Raw genomic sequence first — 16,376 nt, 5'->3', positions numbered from 1 at the left:
AACCCACTCCTAGGCTCAGGGGCGCACACTGGGGAGTTTGGTGGAATTTTTCCCTGTGTGCCAACCATGACCTGTCATAACTGCCCCATCCAACAGGGGCGTGCCTTTGGTTCAGTTCACGTGATGGTGACCTGGAAGTGTGGGCCTCCCCTCCCTGTGCCCCTTCCTCCCGCCCCCATCCCATCTCATCCTCATCTCCATTCTCTCCGCCGGTTGCTGTTGGCCGCATGCTCCATCGCCATCTCCCACACCAGTGTCCAAGAGACGCAAGGCCCATCTGCGGCGCCTGGATCGCCGGTGGACCCTGGGCGGGATGGTCAACAGGCAGCACAGCCGAGGTGACTGCGGGAGCTGGCTTCTCCTCCCTCGCAGCGACCGCCTGTCTCTCGCTAACACTGCTCTTTCTTTCCGGGCTCTGCTCTCTGCCCTGTGGCCTCCTCATTCACCCAGATTCATGGGCCAGGCTTTTTTCTCAGCTACTGCAGCTGGTGTGGGGTGGGCCTGCTTGGGAACTGGGGTGGCACTGGGGGTGGCTCTGGCTTTTGTCAACATCCTGGGTATGAGGGTCATGGAACACAGTTGTGGGTTCCCTGAAAAGGTACAGGGGCTTGAGGAGGGGGACAAGGGGGTCTCGAGTCTTTAAGAAAGGCCACATTGGCCCTGGAAGCTGCAGATTAAAGGAGCTAAGCATGTCTAGCCCTGTTTGGGCCATCCCACTCCCCCAACCTTCATGGCCCCTGTCCTCTGAGAAAAGGCTCCCTCAGCCAAAGTTCTTCTATCAGTTGCTTGGAAACAAAGCAGAAAGAAGGACCGGCTCACATTCACGCTCCTCCCGCCAGCTCCACGGAAACTAGAAAGGGAGCAAAGCCAGACCCAGCCTGGTACCAGGGTGCAGCCCAACAGGCTCTGCTGAGGGTCAGGTCCAGCCAGGAGCAGTAACTGCTGGGCTTCAGGAGGGGCCTGATCCAGGGGAGTCCAGGGAGCCCCCCAGACCTGGCACATGGGCTGATCAGATGTTTGTGGGTTTAGAGCTTTCTCACCCAGGATCTTTCTAGCATCCAGGAACTTGGGAGGTAAGGGAGTGGAACAAACCCCCAGGGCTGGGCCGCTGATCAAACCCCTAAACATCTGCAGACCTCCTGGGCCAGGGCTTGGCCAGCCCCACATAGAGCAGGGTGTGTGTGCTTCTCACAATGACAGCACAGAGAGGGGTATGTCAAAAACATTGGCCTTTCTGGAAGCGGGGACACCCAGTGTCCCCCACCCTCACAGCTTGGTTCTAAATGACCATAAGAGCATGTTTTGGTGTCTGCCCCAGGCCCAAGGCAGCAGGAAGCCTGGACAAGGTGGTTACAGCCTATGGCTGGCTGAGCGTCAGGCACAGAGCACTGGCCATGAGGAGTCCAGCTTGTCCTGAGGGCAGGGCCTGGGCCGGACCCAGTGAGCTGACACAGGGCTGGGGGCCAAGTTGTAGAAACAGCAAGAACAGGCCGGACATAGAGTGAAGGCCATGCTAAAGCTAGGACGTAGCTCAAGCCTTGGCGGCAAAAGAGAGTGGGACGTAGGTCTGGAAATGCGCAGCAGGGATGAAGGTTTGGCTCCAAACACCCTTGCACACTGAGCCCCAAACACGACCATCTCCACAACCCCACAGACATGCACAGCCCTCATGGCCACAGATATGACTGTACGCCCTGTCACATCCAGCCTCCCCGATACCCACATATCCACAGTCCCAGGCACACAGCCACTCACAGTACACGTACACAATTCCAGTTATGCAGCCGCGCGTACACCGTGCCATGTGTCTTCTGTTTATACAATCACAAATGCATCATACACAGTCACAAAACCATCACACACACACATATACACAACATACACACATACGCCACACGTACCTCCACAGCAACACGCACAAGGACACATACAGCTTCATACACGCAACGCCTTGCACCACATATAGCCCGGTCACAGGCATACAGTGATATGTGGAGACACAAATATGCAATGAAATGCCTAATTCTTGGTCACCCATACCTAAGCAAATATAAGCCCCCAGCTCTTGCTCTCTCTCTTTCTCTCTCTTAAATAAGAGACCTAAACAACATAATTTCCCAGCCTCAGCCTGATGGGCTAAGTTAAACCAGGCAGCCAAGAAAAACTTGCAGAGAGTTGGCTTGGAGACGCTTGCTGCAAACAGCAGAGCTGGTGGGGGAAACAGGCTGCAGGTTGTGGAGGAGCTAGACAAGAGAAAAGCGGAGCTTCCCCACAGCCTCCGCTCCCCATTCCCTCAGCCAGCCAGGCCCTTGGAACCAAAAGGCCTCTCTCAGTGGGGCTGGGTAAGTCGTGGGGGCAGGAGGGGAACGGGGAGACTGCTGACAGAGGGGAAAGTGTTGGGGAAGAGGAGGCTTCTGTGGTTTGGAAACTGCAGGGCATCCAGCCCCTGCCTCCAAAACCAAAGCAGGCCTGTCCCCCTCACCCACCCGGCTGACCGCCTGGCTAGCCCTCCCCAGGGCAGGCTGCCACCGTCTCCTGGTGGCGTGGTCAGAGTGCCCACGGCCCCAGTGCTTCCCAGAAGCCCTGAGGATCCCACTGGAGCTCACAGCCTCCCTTCCCTCAACCCCATTTCCAACGGGAAATCTCTTCCCGAGCCCCTGACCACCCTGAATCACACTGCTGCCCGCTGAGGGCCTTCTCTTGTCTGGCAGCCCCAGATGGGGTTTGTGGCCCAAGCAAGTCTCTCTCTCGGGACACCTGTGAGTTGGAAGGCCTGAGACCCACAAGGCCCATGTCCACATGGAAAGTCCATGCCTCTGCCATCTGAGCCAACTGGGTGGAAAGGAGCTGGGAAGACCTGGTCTGCCTGCCTCGCCCTGCCAGGGAAGAGGGCTCTGGGTTCTCATCCCTGCAACCTGGGCAGTGACCGGGGCAGGACGAGCCTCCCATCCAGGAGCTCTCACCAGCAGCACATGAACTCCTGGACATCTGTGGCTGCTGCAGCCCCAGAGTCCCCAAGAACCTTTTTCAGGAGCAGCTCAGCTTTACCAGCCAGCACTGATATCCCTGGTTCTGCTCCCACCCACAAGAGCTCAGGAGAAAGCCTGAGCTTACATGGCCCACGGGATTCTGTCTTCCACGCACCCCAGGAGGCTGTGAAGGCTGGGGTTGGGCCCTGGTGGCCCAGGAGGCTGAGCCCGCGTGATGGTCTAGACCCTGTTCTCTGCCATGAGGCAGAGCAGGGCGCCTCTGATCTTCCCATGAGAAGGGCTGTCATTTTTCCCTGCAAATGCAACCTTGCCTAGGAAAACCTTAATGATGGCTTCCTGCTCGAACCACAGACTTTTAAAAATAGCCCAGCTGAACAAAGGCAAAATGTGGAGCCCAGGCCTCGCCTCATCCTAACCTCAGAATCCTGGATTCCTGAAGCCTGGCGCTGCCCCTCTGGCCGCTGCTGGGCCGGGATTTGCCATGCCTCACTGGAAAATGGAGCAGAACCAGGAGCAGGCAGGAGAGCGGAGAGAGTTGGACTGTGGGGCCCTGAACTTCTCAAAGGGCCGAGTCAGAATCTGGCTGGGCAGGGTTCTCAGGCCGCCTTGGCAGCAGTTCGAAGCATGGCTGGGTTGGAATCTGAAAGCCTCCAGGAGTAAGGCCCTCCCTGAGTCGATGCTGACCAAGTTCTGCAGCAGAGAAGGGCGTGCTGAAAAATCCTGCCGGCTCCCATGGGTCATCACCCTCCTTCTGCTTTTGGGCAGCCGTTTGAATTTGGCTAGTGGCCCATCTGTTCTGTCCTCACAGCCCAGCAGGGCAGCCACAACCACCCCCAAAGGGAGCTGCTATCTCAGCTCAGCACAGGGCTGCAGACAGGACCCCGATAATCCAGGGGAGAGTGGACAGATGGCCCTCCCACAACTGGGGGTTGGGGTGGCAGCTGCCTCCCACCCCCACGGCCACCAGTCCTAGGCAGGCTGCCTGTCAGTGTCCAGCCAAGGAGCCCAGGGGGTGGCTGTCACAGCTGGGAGCCAGGAGGGGCGGGTGTCCCAGAGACCAGAGGCCAGTAGTCTGCACCAGCATCCTGCTGTTTTGAGCTCACAGCGCTTCCCATCAGCACCCTTGCTCAGCCTTGCCTGGTCGTGATGCAGTCAACAGTCTCTCGCTGTCTGCCAGGCACTCTCAGCCCCTAGGGAGCACCCACACTAGAGAGGACAACATTGGCCCAGGGTGACCCTCCGGAAGGGCATGGCCAGACTGCCACTTCCTCCTCCTGTCTGAGCTCCTGTTCCCCCAGAGGAGGAGGTGGGGAGTGTTCCACCCCGAGCAGTCCTCTACGGAGTGTCTCAGCCAGGAGGCAGGGACTCTAGCCAGCCAGCCAGGAGCAGAGCCAGGGAGTACTCAGCTGTGGGGTCTACCTATTAGGGGCTTCCTGGGACAGGGAGAGCTGGACCCCAGCAGGCATGGAAGAAACACCCTCCTGGAAGCCTGATCAAGGACCCAAACGGGAGGCACCCAGGTCTCCTGCCAGGAGAGAGGCTGAGAAAAACCAGGGGAGGCACCATGGTACCCCATTCTCCCAACACCTGTCCTCCCAAGCCTTCCTGAGAGTCTACAAGGCACTTCTTTCCCAGTGCCTAGGGAAGACCTTGGGCAAGACCCTGAAGTGACATCCTTGAAAATAGAGCAGGCTGCCCTCCAGAGGGGCTGGGCCTCGGCTGTGTGGTTGGCACAGCATGTTCTCCTGCAGAAGCCGGTTGGGCGCACTGGCCCAATAACGGCCCCAGGGGGCTACCTGATTGTGCTGTGCTTGGTGTTTCCATGCTCATTTGGCTGTGAACCCTTGTCTTAACAAAACACATAAAACTGCTCCCATAAGACTTGGGTTCCATGGACTCCTCTTGGGAGATGACATGACCAGCTGTTAATGGATGAACTGGGTGCTCAGGGAAGGCTTCACCAAGGTGTCCCTAAAGCGTCTGAAGGTCAGACAGAGGAAGGATGCAAGAGGTTGAGCTGGGGGCAGGGATACGAGAGTTCGTCTGGGACACAGATGGAATCGGCACATTTCGAGGGGAGGCAGTATGCCATGGGGCCTCAAGGCATGCAAGGACACCTCATGAGGAGCCAGCTTCTCCTAATCCTGCCCTCGGCCCAGCAAGCTTCTGCAGCCCCGTGGACTTCAAGGTCCCGGCAGCCTGGCTGCCATTATCAGGCTGGGAGAGCCGACTCCCCACTCCCAGGGCCTTGCCTGACAACCTGGGTCCTGGCTGGCTTTGGCACACACTGGGAGCAGCAGTGACCCCTGCTCCCATGGTCTCCCTGCTGCTACCTCTGGGGCCTGGTCCTTCCCTCCCCTGGAGAAGCCAGAGCCGACCTAGTGCACCTTCTTGGCAAGCAGCTGAACAAAGGCCAGGCCAGGGCAGGAGGAGGGGACAGGAAGCAGGACCTGCACCCTGACCTCAAATAATCTTGCTTTCTTGCTCCCACCCCCAGAGGAGAAGTATGTCACTGTGCAGCCTTACACTAGCCAAAGCAAGGACGAGATTGGCTTTGAGAAGGGCGTCACAGTGGAGGTGATCCGGAAGAATCTGGAAGGCTGGTGGTATATCAGGTAGGGAACCCTTACATGTATGAACGAGATGCTTCTCTCCCACCTGGGCCCTGGGCAGAGTGCAAAGTGGCCGCAGCCACCTGATGGCAGGTAGATACTGACAGCTTTGTGCCCCCGGCACAGGGCTGGGCTGCTGCACCTCTGCACAGCTGAACAGCTCAACCAGAGAGTGCTCATCTCGCAAATTTTCTCCTGGGACGCGTAAAGCAGAGCTTGAGTCACAGCCAGCGGGGCACAGAGGCCCCGGCTCAGCTTGCAGGCTGTGGTGCAATCCCTTCCCACGTATCTGCCAAGAGAGTTCAGCACATCTGAATTTGGTTTTGTGTGTCCGGCCTTGGCTGCCTGGCCTGCTCCACAGCTAGGGCTGCCTGGAGCACTGGCGTCCGCAGGCCTTGCTGAAGTCCCAGCAGGCAACCTCTGCTGCCCAGGCTCAGCACTCAGGGAGGTGGGCTGGGAGCGGGGGCGGGCGCGGGCGCAGATGCAGGCCTCTTGCAGCCATGTCCCTGGTGGATGGGGACTGGCTGTCCAATCTGCAGGGCTGGTTGCAAGGGCTGGAGCAGAAGTCAGGCCTCGGCTCAGGCCATCAGAGGCTTCTTCCTTCTCTTGCCCCTTCCTCTCCCAGGCCTAATCACAGTTCTCAGCCTAGAATCCTATTGAATGGTGTGGGTAGGGAAGTGGGGTCTTTCCTGACTTTCTGGAAGCAAACAATCCCGTGGGTTTCACTCACCATTACCTAGCCAAGACCTGCCCTTCCAAGACCCCTGCTCTCAGGAAATGCTCCAGACTCGATCTCGGGAAGTGCTTTTGGTGTCCTTGGAACTGGCTCCACTGTGATGACTTTGCCCACCTTCTCTCTTCTCTGCCAGTTACCCAGCTGACAGGGATAGTCCTATATCCATGGGCTCTGGGGCCCCCAGACCCACTGTGGGCGGGACATGCATTCTAGGTGGTCTCCCACAGAGGATTGTGCAGTGGCACCAATGTGCCCCAGGCGATGCGAGTACTCATGGGACAGTTGCTGAGAACATGGCACAACATGATGGCATTAAAGGCTAGTCCATACTGAGGTCACTGGCCATGCGGAGATTGCACCTTAGTCTGACCTGATGGAACACAGCTCCATGGCATGCACCGCACCCCCCACCCCTACCCTGCCCCCACCCCACCCCACCCTGGAGCCCTAGTGCATATCAGTCAGGAGGGCTGATATGTCCCTTTCTGTCCCATTGGGCAGGATGGGACTGTGCATCTGGACGTGTGTTGTCCAAAGCCACTGCCCCTAGACTTTTATGTTCTCTGAGCAATGGAAACTAGAGCCAACCCAATAATCCAGCAGCCATGAGTCTGACATGGGAAAGTCAGGAAACATTCCGGCAGGCTGGTGGCCTAGCTCACTTGCCTGGAGCTTATCTACAAGGCTGCTTTATTATTATGTTTTAGTTTTCTAAAATGACCAACAGAGTCACTCTGAGCTGCTTCTAGTCCGCTCCTGTCCCCATGGCCTAGTCTTACAGCCAGCAGGAGCTCAGACAGAGAAAACCCAGCTGAAAAGATTCCACCTTAAAAAGGCTGCCAGACACCCCCTTAAATATGCCATTTCCCAACATTCCAGGCTCTACGTTGATCCTCATTTCCTGTCTTTCTTCTCCCCCCACCCCTACACACACACACACACACACACACACACACACACACACACACACAAACACACACACACACACACACACTCTTGCACTCTCTCCATCATGCCCTTTCCAGCTTGCTTCCCGCTGGAGTCATTTCATTCTCCAGAGCTGGAAAGCAGATGTGAGCAGAGCTGGACCCAGACACACACAGCCACTCCTGATTCCCTCGCGTTTCTCCTCCTGGAATCTAATTTTACCCATATAGCACTGAAGGAACACAAATAGGAGCACTCGGGGCCCTAAGCAGGCCTGACCTTCACCTCCATGAGCCCCCTCTCGCCATAGCTCTACAGTGTCGATGTAGAAAAACTGTCAGTGAGGGCCAATGGGCTCATCTTTGTCTTTTCTCTGAGATGCAAGAGCACCAGACTCTGGGCCAGATGCTGCTAAGCGCTCACTGTGTGACCCCCTTGCTTTTCTGAGCCGTAGTTGTTGGCTCACATGAAGATTAGGTATTTTTACTCATTGCTGCCATCCACTCTTAAAATTCTGTGCTTCTGTTTGCACCCATTGCATCAGGGAGCCAAGACAGGCCCCTGACTCCCACCCATGTGTTAACTCACATCTGCCTCCCAATCCCTGGGGAGGCGAGCTGGGCTCAGCCTGCCTGCATGTTTCTGTGACATGAACATAAGAAGCCACCTCCTACCTGAGCTTTCTCGCAAAACTTCAGCTTTCATATTCCTTTTCTCCCACCTAAAGAGTGCCCAAGAACAAGGTCAGATCAGGAAGACGGGGCGGGGGGAGTTTCAGACATCTGGTGTGGAGGAGCCATTCCAAAGAGCCAGATGTATCCCAGAGAGCAGACGGGGACATTGCAACCCAGACTTGGGGGCACTGGTCAGCGACTACTGGACCAGGAAGTGAAGTCCCCATGGGTTTGGGTGAAAACTCAACACCACGAGGAAAAAAGGAAAAGCTTGTTTTCAGAAGTCATCGAATCACCAGAAATTAAGTCAGCCCTATCATTTGCCTTTTGCCTTTGTTTATGAGCTTTTGGTTTTGTTTCCTTTTGTTTTGTTTTTGTTTTGCTTTGGTTTTAGTTTTATCTAGTCATGTGCTTTTGTCTTTTCACTTACGGTTTCTGCTTTTGGAGCCCCACATAGACTTTCTCAACCCCCAACATTATGTCAATCTTATATTTTTTTATTCTGCTATATGGTATAAAGCCAGTGTCTGTCTGTCTTATTTTTCCTAACTGGGTCATCAGTTTTCCCCAAATCACTTATTACATTTTTGGAGACAGAGTCTCACTCCGTCTCCCAGAGTGGAGTGCAGTGGCATGATCATAGCTCACTGTAGCTTCAAACTCCTGGGCTCAAGCAATCCTCCCACCTTAGCCTCCTGAGTACCTGGAAATACAGGTATGCGCCATCACACCCAGTTAATTAAAAAAAAAAAAATTTTTTTTGGTAGAGATGAGGTCTCGCTATGTAGCCCAGGCTGGCCTTAAGCAGTCCTCCTGCCTCAGCTTCCCAAAGTGCTGTAATTACAGGTGTGAGCCGCCTCGCCTAGCCCCAAATCACTTATTGAACAATGCATCCTTGTTCCACTACAGTAAGTTTAGCCTGGTTTGTGAACTTGGTCTGTGACAGTCTATAGAGGATCCACCTACTCTCCCTGCAGTGGCATCACAGCTTTCCCATTCAGTCATCTGGCATGGAGGAGCCATTCCAACTAAGATGTTGGAGACATCTTAGGTGATCTCAACGTGTCTGTCCTTCTGGGTACACTTTTAGCAGCGACTCTATCTCTGCATCTTGCAGAAGAGACATAAACTGAGCTCCAGGGAAGGGACTTGTGCAAGGTACCATAGACTAGAACTCAGACTGCCTGACTCTCACCTTCTAGAGTCAATTCCCTCTCTAATACCTCCCCTTCCTACAGGCCACTTAACTCTACTTACCACATCCGCACCTTCTCATTTCTTATCTTTCCAATTATCCTCAACTGACTGGGAAGTAGCAGGCCATTATGAAATCCTCCTTTGGGCAACCCAAAAGTTGATAAATCTGATCCCAAGCTCCCACATTTGCCTGACTTTGCAGAGAGTGAGAGCCCACCCCAAGAGGGATCAGGCAAAGAAAAAGGAGCATGGTGGGTGGGGGCAGGGGGGGAGCAATGGGAATTGGTGTTCTGGGTGTCTTTTCCACCTACCCTCGGTGTCATTTCTCTCCAGAGTAGTGGGATTGCCAAGCCTTGCAGAACATGGTAGGGAAGGCTCCACTGGGCAAGGCCAGATGGATCCTAGGGCCTGGAAGTGGCGTGTGAGGTCAGAGTGCTCTAACAATAGCACATCCGCTCCTCCCCACAGATACCTGGGCAAAGAGGGCTGGGCGCCAGCATCCTACCTGAAGAAGGCCAAGGATGACCTCCCAACCCGGAAGAAGAACCTAGCCGGCCCAGTGGAGATCATCGGGAACATCATGGAGATCAGCAACCTACTGAACAAGAAGGCGTCTGGGGACAAAGAAACTCCACCAGCTGAAGGCGAGGGCCACGAGGCCCCCATCACCAAGAAGGAGATCAGCCTGCCCATCCTCTGCAATGCCTCCAATGGCAGCGCCGTGGGCGTTCCTGACAGGACTGTCTCCAGGCTGGCCCAGGGCTCTCCAGCTGTGGCCAGGATTGCCCCTCAGCGGGCCCAGATCAGTAAGAACTTCGCTGACCTCTAGGTCCTCACTGCAAAGCTCCTTAGAGAATGGGCATGGGTGCATGAAAGCCAGGGGGGTGCATAGGACCCCCATGGCGTTTTCCTCCTGGGCTACAGACTGGCCTTTGACCCTCACTCTGTCAACTTGTGTCATGCTAATCACAGGAGTGGAGAAGACAGAGGAGTATGATGACTCAACTGCTCCCAGGTGCTCCACGGAAGCTAGATCACATGAGGATGTAGGTGGTAGCGTTCCCTCCTTCTCTAGTGGAGAGCCAGCAATGGTCACTCTGCAGATACATGCGTTCCAAGAGCAAGAAATGCTTTTTTTTCCTTATGGTAAAGGCTTTATAAATCAAGATAGATGATGTGTAGTTGACTTTTTTAAAAAATCAGAAAAACACATTTCCCTGGGCTATTGAATGTGGGTGCTATATGCAGGGCTGCCCTACAGAGCGACAGTCTGTAGAGAAACGTCTTTCTGGGCCTTAGCAGCTCCTTTCCTGTGACTTTCCACTGGTTACTGGAAACCTAAAAGACCTAGGAGCTAAGGCTTTACCACTCTGCACAGGCAGTTTCAACAGGGCATTATTCAAGAATCACCTTCATTTCTACAGGAGACTCTGGGCAGTCTGGCACCCTCCATCTCTGGCCCAACAATGCCTTTTGTTGAGGCTTAAAACTTCTGTGTTATAGGAGCCTAGCTTTTGTTTGTGTCCAGCCATTCTTAAAATCTGGAGGAAAGCTATTTCTTTAGTTTAGCCCCACTGGGTTAAGTTAGCTCTCGTGCCTGAAATCTTTTAGGGAACAGCTGGGAAACAGTTATTGGGCACCTTCTCTTGCCTGGCATTGTGCTAGCTTCTACGGATTTAATAGTAAGCAAAAAATAGACATGGTCTCTGCTTCTAACTTTGAAAATCTGATAAATCTATACACCCGTTACCCTGAAAAATGCCCATATAGCTGCACATTTTGAAAAGTGCACATAATTTTAGAGGGTTCATAGATCCCCTGGAAGCACAGCCAAGATAAAGGTCTATAGTTTCCCCTTGAAGAAGCCCAACTACAGTGCCCACAGTGACTTAGAGCGTCAAGCCTTCATGAAGGCTGAGCAAAAGCATGAACTTGAAGGATCAGGAGTTAGTTTCACCTAGGGAAGGCAGGTATGGGCACTGTTGCCCATCGTCTGACTGGGATTTCTGAAGCCATGTCTCTTCCTTTAGGCTCCCCGAACCTACGGACAAGACCTCCACCACGCAGAGAATCCAGCCTGGTATGCGTACTGAATTTCTTCTCCCTTTTCTGTGGATGCACTTATAGCCGCTCGATCAATTGGCTATCTTGCTGCAGAGCCTCTTGATCCAGGGGTTTTCCAGGGCCCTGCTGGGGCTTCTAGTTTTGTGGGGCTGGGGGCAGGGAGGGAAGCCTGCAGATCCCAGTCTTCCTGGGGGCCTGGCTGGACAGTTTATAATCGGAAACACACTGCACTCCAAAGCTAAATAAATCCATCCCAGCCACTGCATTGGCAGACATAAACATTTAGACTGCCCGGCAAAAGTGTCCAGCCAGGGCATTGCCAGGGGCTGGAAATGGGGCTGCTGTCCATACTAGCCTGGAAGCCTTTCAGCTTTCCTTGGTCAGGAATGCCCAGTGGAGGTGGTGGATGACAGAGTCTGGGAGGGCAGAGGGCAGATCAGTGAACGTCTTCCAGGGAGGAGTGTGAGTTGCAAGGACTGGCTCATGCCCTAGCTTCAAGAGGTTAACACTGCCAGGGTCCCTGGCTCATGTGGGTGGGGTTTCCTGGTGTCCAGACCCTCGGGCAGGCAGATAGGCATCAGGGGCCAGGGCTTGGGGTGCCTGCGATGCTGGTGGCAGGCCAAGAGCCCTGGAACAAAGAACTGTTAGTAGGCGCAGTGGGATGTAGTGGAAAGAGTGGGTCTTCAAGTGCCAGGCATGGATTCGGATTCCACTTCTGACACTTAGAGGCAGAGAGACTGCAGGTAAGCCACTTGCCGTCTACAAGCTTCAGTGCCCTTATTTATCAGATGGGATAGTACTAGCCATCTCTTAGGGCTGTTGCAAGGATGAAATGAGATGATGTATGTGGCGGGCTAGCACACGGGTTTCCATTTCCTATGTCAGCTCTTGCCGGCTTGGTAGTACTACCTGGTGCACTGGGTTAAGGAGGATTCTGAAGTCACATTTGGGCTCAGCACCAAGAGTTCCTGTGGTGATATCAGCCCTGGCTAGGGGGGATGGCACCAGTCTATGGAAGAGTGGGCCCTCCATAAAAATATGGTTTTTAAAGATTTCATCCCTGGAGATGAGACCTTCCTTGCCCTGGCCGTGGACCCCAGTGGAGTTTCTCTTTTTCCTCCTGAGTTCTCAGAGGAAACCCAGACACTGAATTCTCCCTCCCGACCATCTCTTCTAGCCACGGCTAATTATTTTCAGGCAGACTTGATTTTGGCAAGAATGGGGTAATTCCTTCCACACTTACCAAATGCGGGGATTGCTGAGGCAGGACTGCTGTTTCCAGTTAGGCCCAGCTGCACCCACCTGGCCAGAGATGTGTTCTGGGCTGAGCCTGGGCTGTGTCTGCTCACATGCACGGCTGCACAGCCAGGCCCTGGGGCCGTGAAAGGTGGCAGATTCTCACTCAATCCCTCAAAACCAGCTTCCTCCCACACCTCACTCACTCTGACCCAGCTCAGTTTCAACTGGTGGGGTTAGGACATGCAGAGCCTTGAAGGATGAGGAAGGCTGGGAAGAAGAGGAGAAGTTCAGAAGGAGGGCTGAGCTCCAGCTTCTATTTATTGAGCTCTCCCTATGCCCCTCTTTGGGCCCAAAGTGATGTATGTTATTTCAGGGATCCTCTTCAGGATGCTGGCATTAGTTCCATTTTACAGATGAGAGAACTGAAGTTCAGAGAGATCAAGGGCTTTGCCCAGGGCCACACAGCTGGTAAATTGCTGTGATTGGAGTCCAGCCCCAAGGTTGAGGTCTTTCCAGGTCTTCCTGCTACACCAAGCTTCTTCCCGTCCCGTCATCCCTCCCACCTTTTTTTCTCAATTGCTTTATTTGAATCCCTTTGCATGAGGGAGGACATAAATAGCGGTGTACAAAGTATATTTTAGCAGAGTAGAGAGAAGACCATTGAAGCAAAAGTGTACAATCCACAAGGGCAAGGGGTTGTCCATTCAGTTTCCTAGTGAGTGCTCGGTGCCTTAGACCAGTGTCTGGCACCCAGTAGACGCACAACAAACAGTTGTTAAATGAATGGGGGAGGCTCACAAACCATGGGCCAAGGCCAGCTTCTAAATGTCCTTGAATGTCATGCTTAGATGCTGCTGTGCCAGTGTCTGAAAAGCACTGAGGATCTCCAGTGAGTTCTACCCTGCCCACAGAATATTGCGAGTTTTATTTAGTGCTTACCTGCCTATCTGGCCTTGTCATGATGACCAGCTAAAGACTTTGCTCACCCAACCGCACTGCCTCCTTACACACCCCCCCAGACTAGAGACCAGTTGTACTCCATTGCCTTGCCTGTGCTGCCAGAAGTCCCACCTGCAGTCCTTGCCCCTAGACTCCAGAACAGTGGCTTTCCTTCCTCTCCCACTGGGCAGTGTGCAAGGGCTTTGTTAGAATGATTTCTCTGCTTTGTTTTTTTTTTTTTTTTCTGAGACAGTGTCTCACTCTGTCACTCAGGCTGGAGTGCAGTGGTCTGTTCGTAGCTCACTGCAGCCTCGAACTCCTGGGCTCACCCTGTCTTCCCGCCTCAGCCTCCCCAAGTAGCTGCGACCACAGGTGCATAACACCATGTCCACCTAATTTGTGTGTGTGTGTGTGTGTGTGTGTGTGTGGTAGAAATGGGGTCTGTTTGCCCAGGCTGATCTCAAACTCCTGGCCTCAAGCAGTGCTCCCACCTGGGCTTCCCAAAGCACTATGATTACAGGAGATTTCTTGCTTTTTAGTTCTCATTTTGAGATTCAGCTATTGAGGCATCTGAAAACTTGACCTCCAGAGAAGTAAGATTAGAAATTACTGTATTAATAATGAGCATTTTGTGCTGGGCACAGTGGCTTATGCCTGTAATCCTCAAGGAGGATTGCTTGAGCCCAGGAGTTTGAGAGCAGCCTAAGCAATATTGCAAAACCCTGTCTCTACTTCTTTTTTTTCTTTTCTTTTCTTGTCTTTTCTTTTTTTATCAAATTCTTCCAGATCCTGAGAGAGCCTATCTCTACCAAAAAAAAGAAAAAAAAATTAAAATTAACCAGGTGTGGTGGTGTGTGCCTGTAGTCCCAGCTACTGGGGAGGCTGAGGTGGGAGGATCACTTGAGCCCAGGAGACGCAGGCTGCAGTGAGCTCTGATTACTCCACTGCACTCTAGCCTGGGTCCCAAAGCAAGACACCTGTCTCAGAGTAATAATGATGATGATGATGACAATAACAATAGTAGTAATAGTAATGTGAGCATTTTGATAGCTCAGACAAGTCTCCCATGAATCCTGAGTATTATTAGAAAGCCTCATCAGAGCAGTCCCCTGGCGATATATACCCTGAGACTCCGGTGATAGATACGTACTCAGGCCAGCTGCTGTCCAGCTGGTGTAAACAGCCATCCGCACCCCCTGGGACTGAGTGGCGACCAACCCTTGGCCATGTTACTCTTCTGATTTGGGCGGGTTTTGCCCACTGTGTGTTCCTTAACCTTAGGGGTTCCAACTGCCAAAGCCACCAGAGCCCCCTTCTGTTGAGGTGGAGTACTACACCATTGCTGAATTCCAGTCGTGCATTTCTGATGGCATCAGCTTTCGAGGTGGACAGAAGGCAGAGGTAAGCCTCAGGCCATGAGGCTGAGGGTTTTACTCATCATGGTGGAAGACCTACTGCATTTCCCATTTTAGGCCTTGCTAGTAAGATTCCTGAAGGGCAGGCAGGAAAGGTACAGAAACGAGCCCCACAAAGATGAGCATCTGCCTGGCGCTGGCCAGTGCCACGGCCTGGACTAGATCCCAGCTCTCACGCTCCACCCTGAGCTCATAGGGCTTGTCTCACAGCAACATTTCCCAGAGCATGTGCAGGAGCTTGTGACAGGGGGCCTTGAAACAAAGGGCTTCTGTGGTCAAATGAGCTTGCAGGACGGTGGATTAAACAAAATCCAACCCATTTGTTGTTTTAAATGTTCCCAGAGCCTAGGATACAAGAATGTCACTGGGAGTGTCATCAACAAGGGGTCTAGAATAGGCAGCATTGCCCGTCCCACAAGCTTTCTCTCCCAGGACCGCCTCGGGGCCAGTATCCTGCAGTACCCACCATTAGGAAGTGTTGTTAGGAGGATGTGGACCAGGCAGGTAGACTGAGATACTGGGGACCTGGGCTCTGGCCAAGTCCACACCACATGACCCTTGGCCTTTGATGCAGTCACTTCTCCCATCTGCCACCCCCAACTTTAAGCATTTCTCTCTGCAAAATGGGGTGATAGATCCTGGGACGCTCCCCGCAGCCTGTCTTCCAGCATTCATGCCACTCTGTTTTGTGGCTGGGGCTTAGCATGGCATTCCCAGCAGCAGAGAAGAGCTGTAACTCAGTCAGTTCTCTGAGTGGCTTTGTGTAGTAATTGAGTTAACTCCATCTAATACAAGTGAACCTGTCAGATTCATTGCGCAGTCTCTGCCTCTAAAGCGGTGACATTTCCAGTGTGAATGTTTTAAATCACATGCCTGGAACTTGGAACTAAATTTTCAAGAAAAATCATTCTCAGTGCTGAGATTTCCAGGAGTCTGTAAAGAGCACAATGTGGCAGAACTGTCAGGCTCAAGAGCCCCCTGTGCTTGAACTGTAAGTGCAGGGCTGGGGCACGGTGAAGGACAGAATGTAGGACCCAAAGAAGGAGAAAATCTTTCTCTTTTGAGGGGGGATGCAGAGAACTGGTCTCTTCTTACCTTTGCATTCTCCACCTTTCCCTCCGTCCTTGGCCCTCTTCCCAAGTTGCCAGTGTTTTCACACTACTCCTTCCCCACCCCAGGACCTTTTCCTCCAGGAGCGTCCCACAATCCCCAATTATGTGCCCTTTATGTTCCCCAGTCCAAATGGACCCCAGCACAATCAGCAGCCACACTTTTGGCCATTGGTTGATCTCCAAAGTTAAGGAAGAAGCTCCTTAAACCAGTTTATACTAACATGGAAATGACTGAAAGCCCCCTGCCCTTCCTACAGGAAACCATTCAACCCAAAGAAATCTCTTCAGCTAGTGGGATTTCAGTGGGATTCCAGTAAAATAGCCACAGGGGATGGACCCTGGGGAGAGGCTCTGCAGACAGGCTCTGGCCTCAGGCCTGTACCTCCCAGGTCACTTCATCTGCATCTTCCCATTCTCTTCTGACCCTAGAGACCCTTTCAAGGACCTCCAAGGGAGGACCTAGCAACATCG

At 53.3% G+C, this 16,376-nt stretch overlaps 1 protein-coding gene across 6 annotated transcripts in view; it reads left to right on the top strand.

The window, feature by feature from the left end:
• The window catches only part of SH3PXD2A (SH3 and PX domains 2A), a 250,807-nt gene that overhangs the window by 230,553 nt on the left and 3,878 nt on the right, over nucleotides 1–16,376 (top strand). For 4 of the 6 annotated variants that reach the window (XM_050804904.1, XM_050804905.1, XM_050804909.1 and 1 more), the window contains 5 exons: nucleotides 255–338; nucleotides 5,488–5,605; nucleotides 9,605–9,942; nucleotides 11,167–11,216; nucleotides 14,660–14,779. In XM_050804904.1, the coding sequence (XP_050660861.1) occupies nucleotides 255–338; nucleotides 5,488–5,605; nucleotides 9,605–9,942; nucleotides 11,167–11,216; nucleotides 14,660–14,779 (710 nt within the window). The remainder of the gene's footprint in view (nucleotides 1–254; nucleotides 339–5,487; nucleotides 5,606–9,604; nucleotides 9,943–11,166; nucleotides 11,217–14,659; nucleotides 14,780–16,376) is intronic. The other 2 variants (XM_050804906.1, XM_050804908.1) reach the window with 1 other exon arrangement.

Source organism: Macaca thibetana, chromosome 9 (assembly GCF_024542745.1).
Source record: "Macaca thibetana thibetana isolate TM-01 chromosome 9, ASM2454274v1, whole genome shotgun sequence".
Lineage (NCBI taxonomy): Eukaryota > Metazoa > Chordata > Mammalia > Primates > Cercopithecidae > Macaca > Macaca thibetana.
Note: the sequence above shows the minus strand (reverse complement) of the source record. Positions and strands in the feature narration are given on the sequence as shown.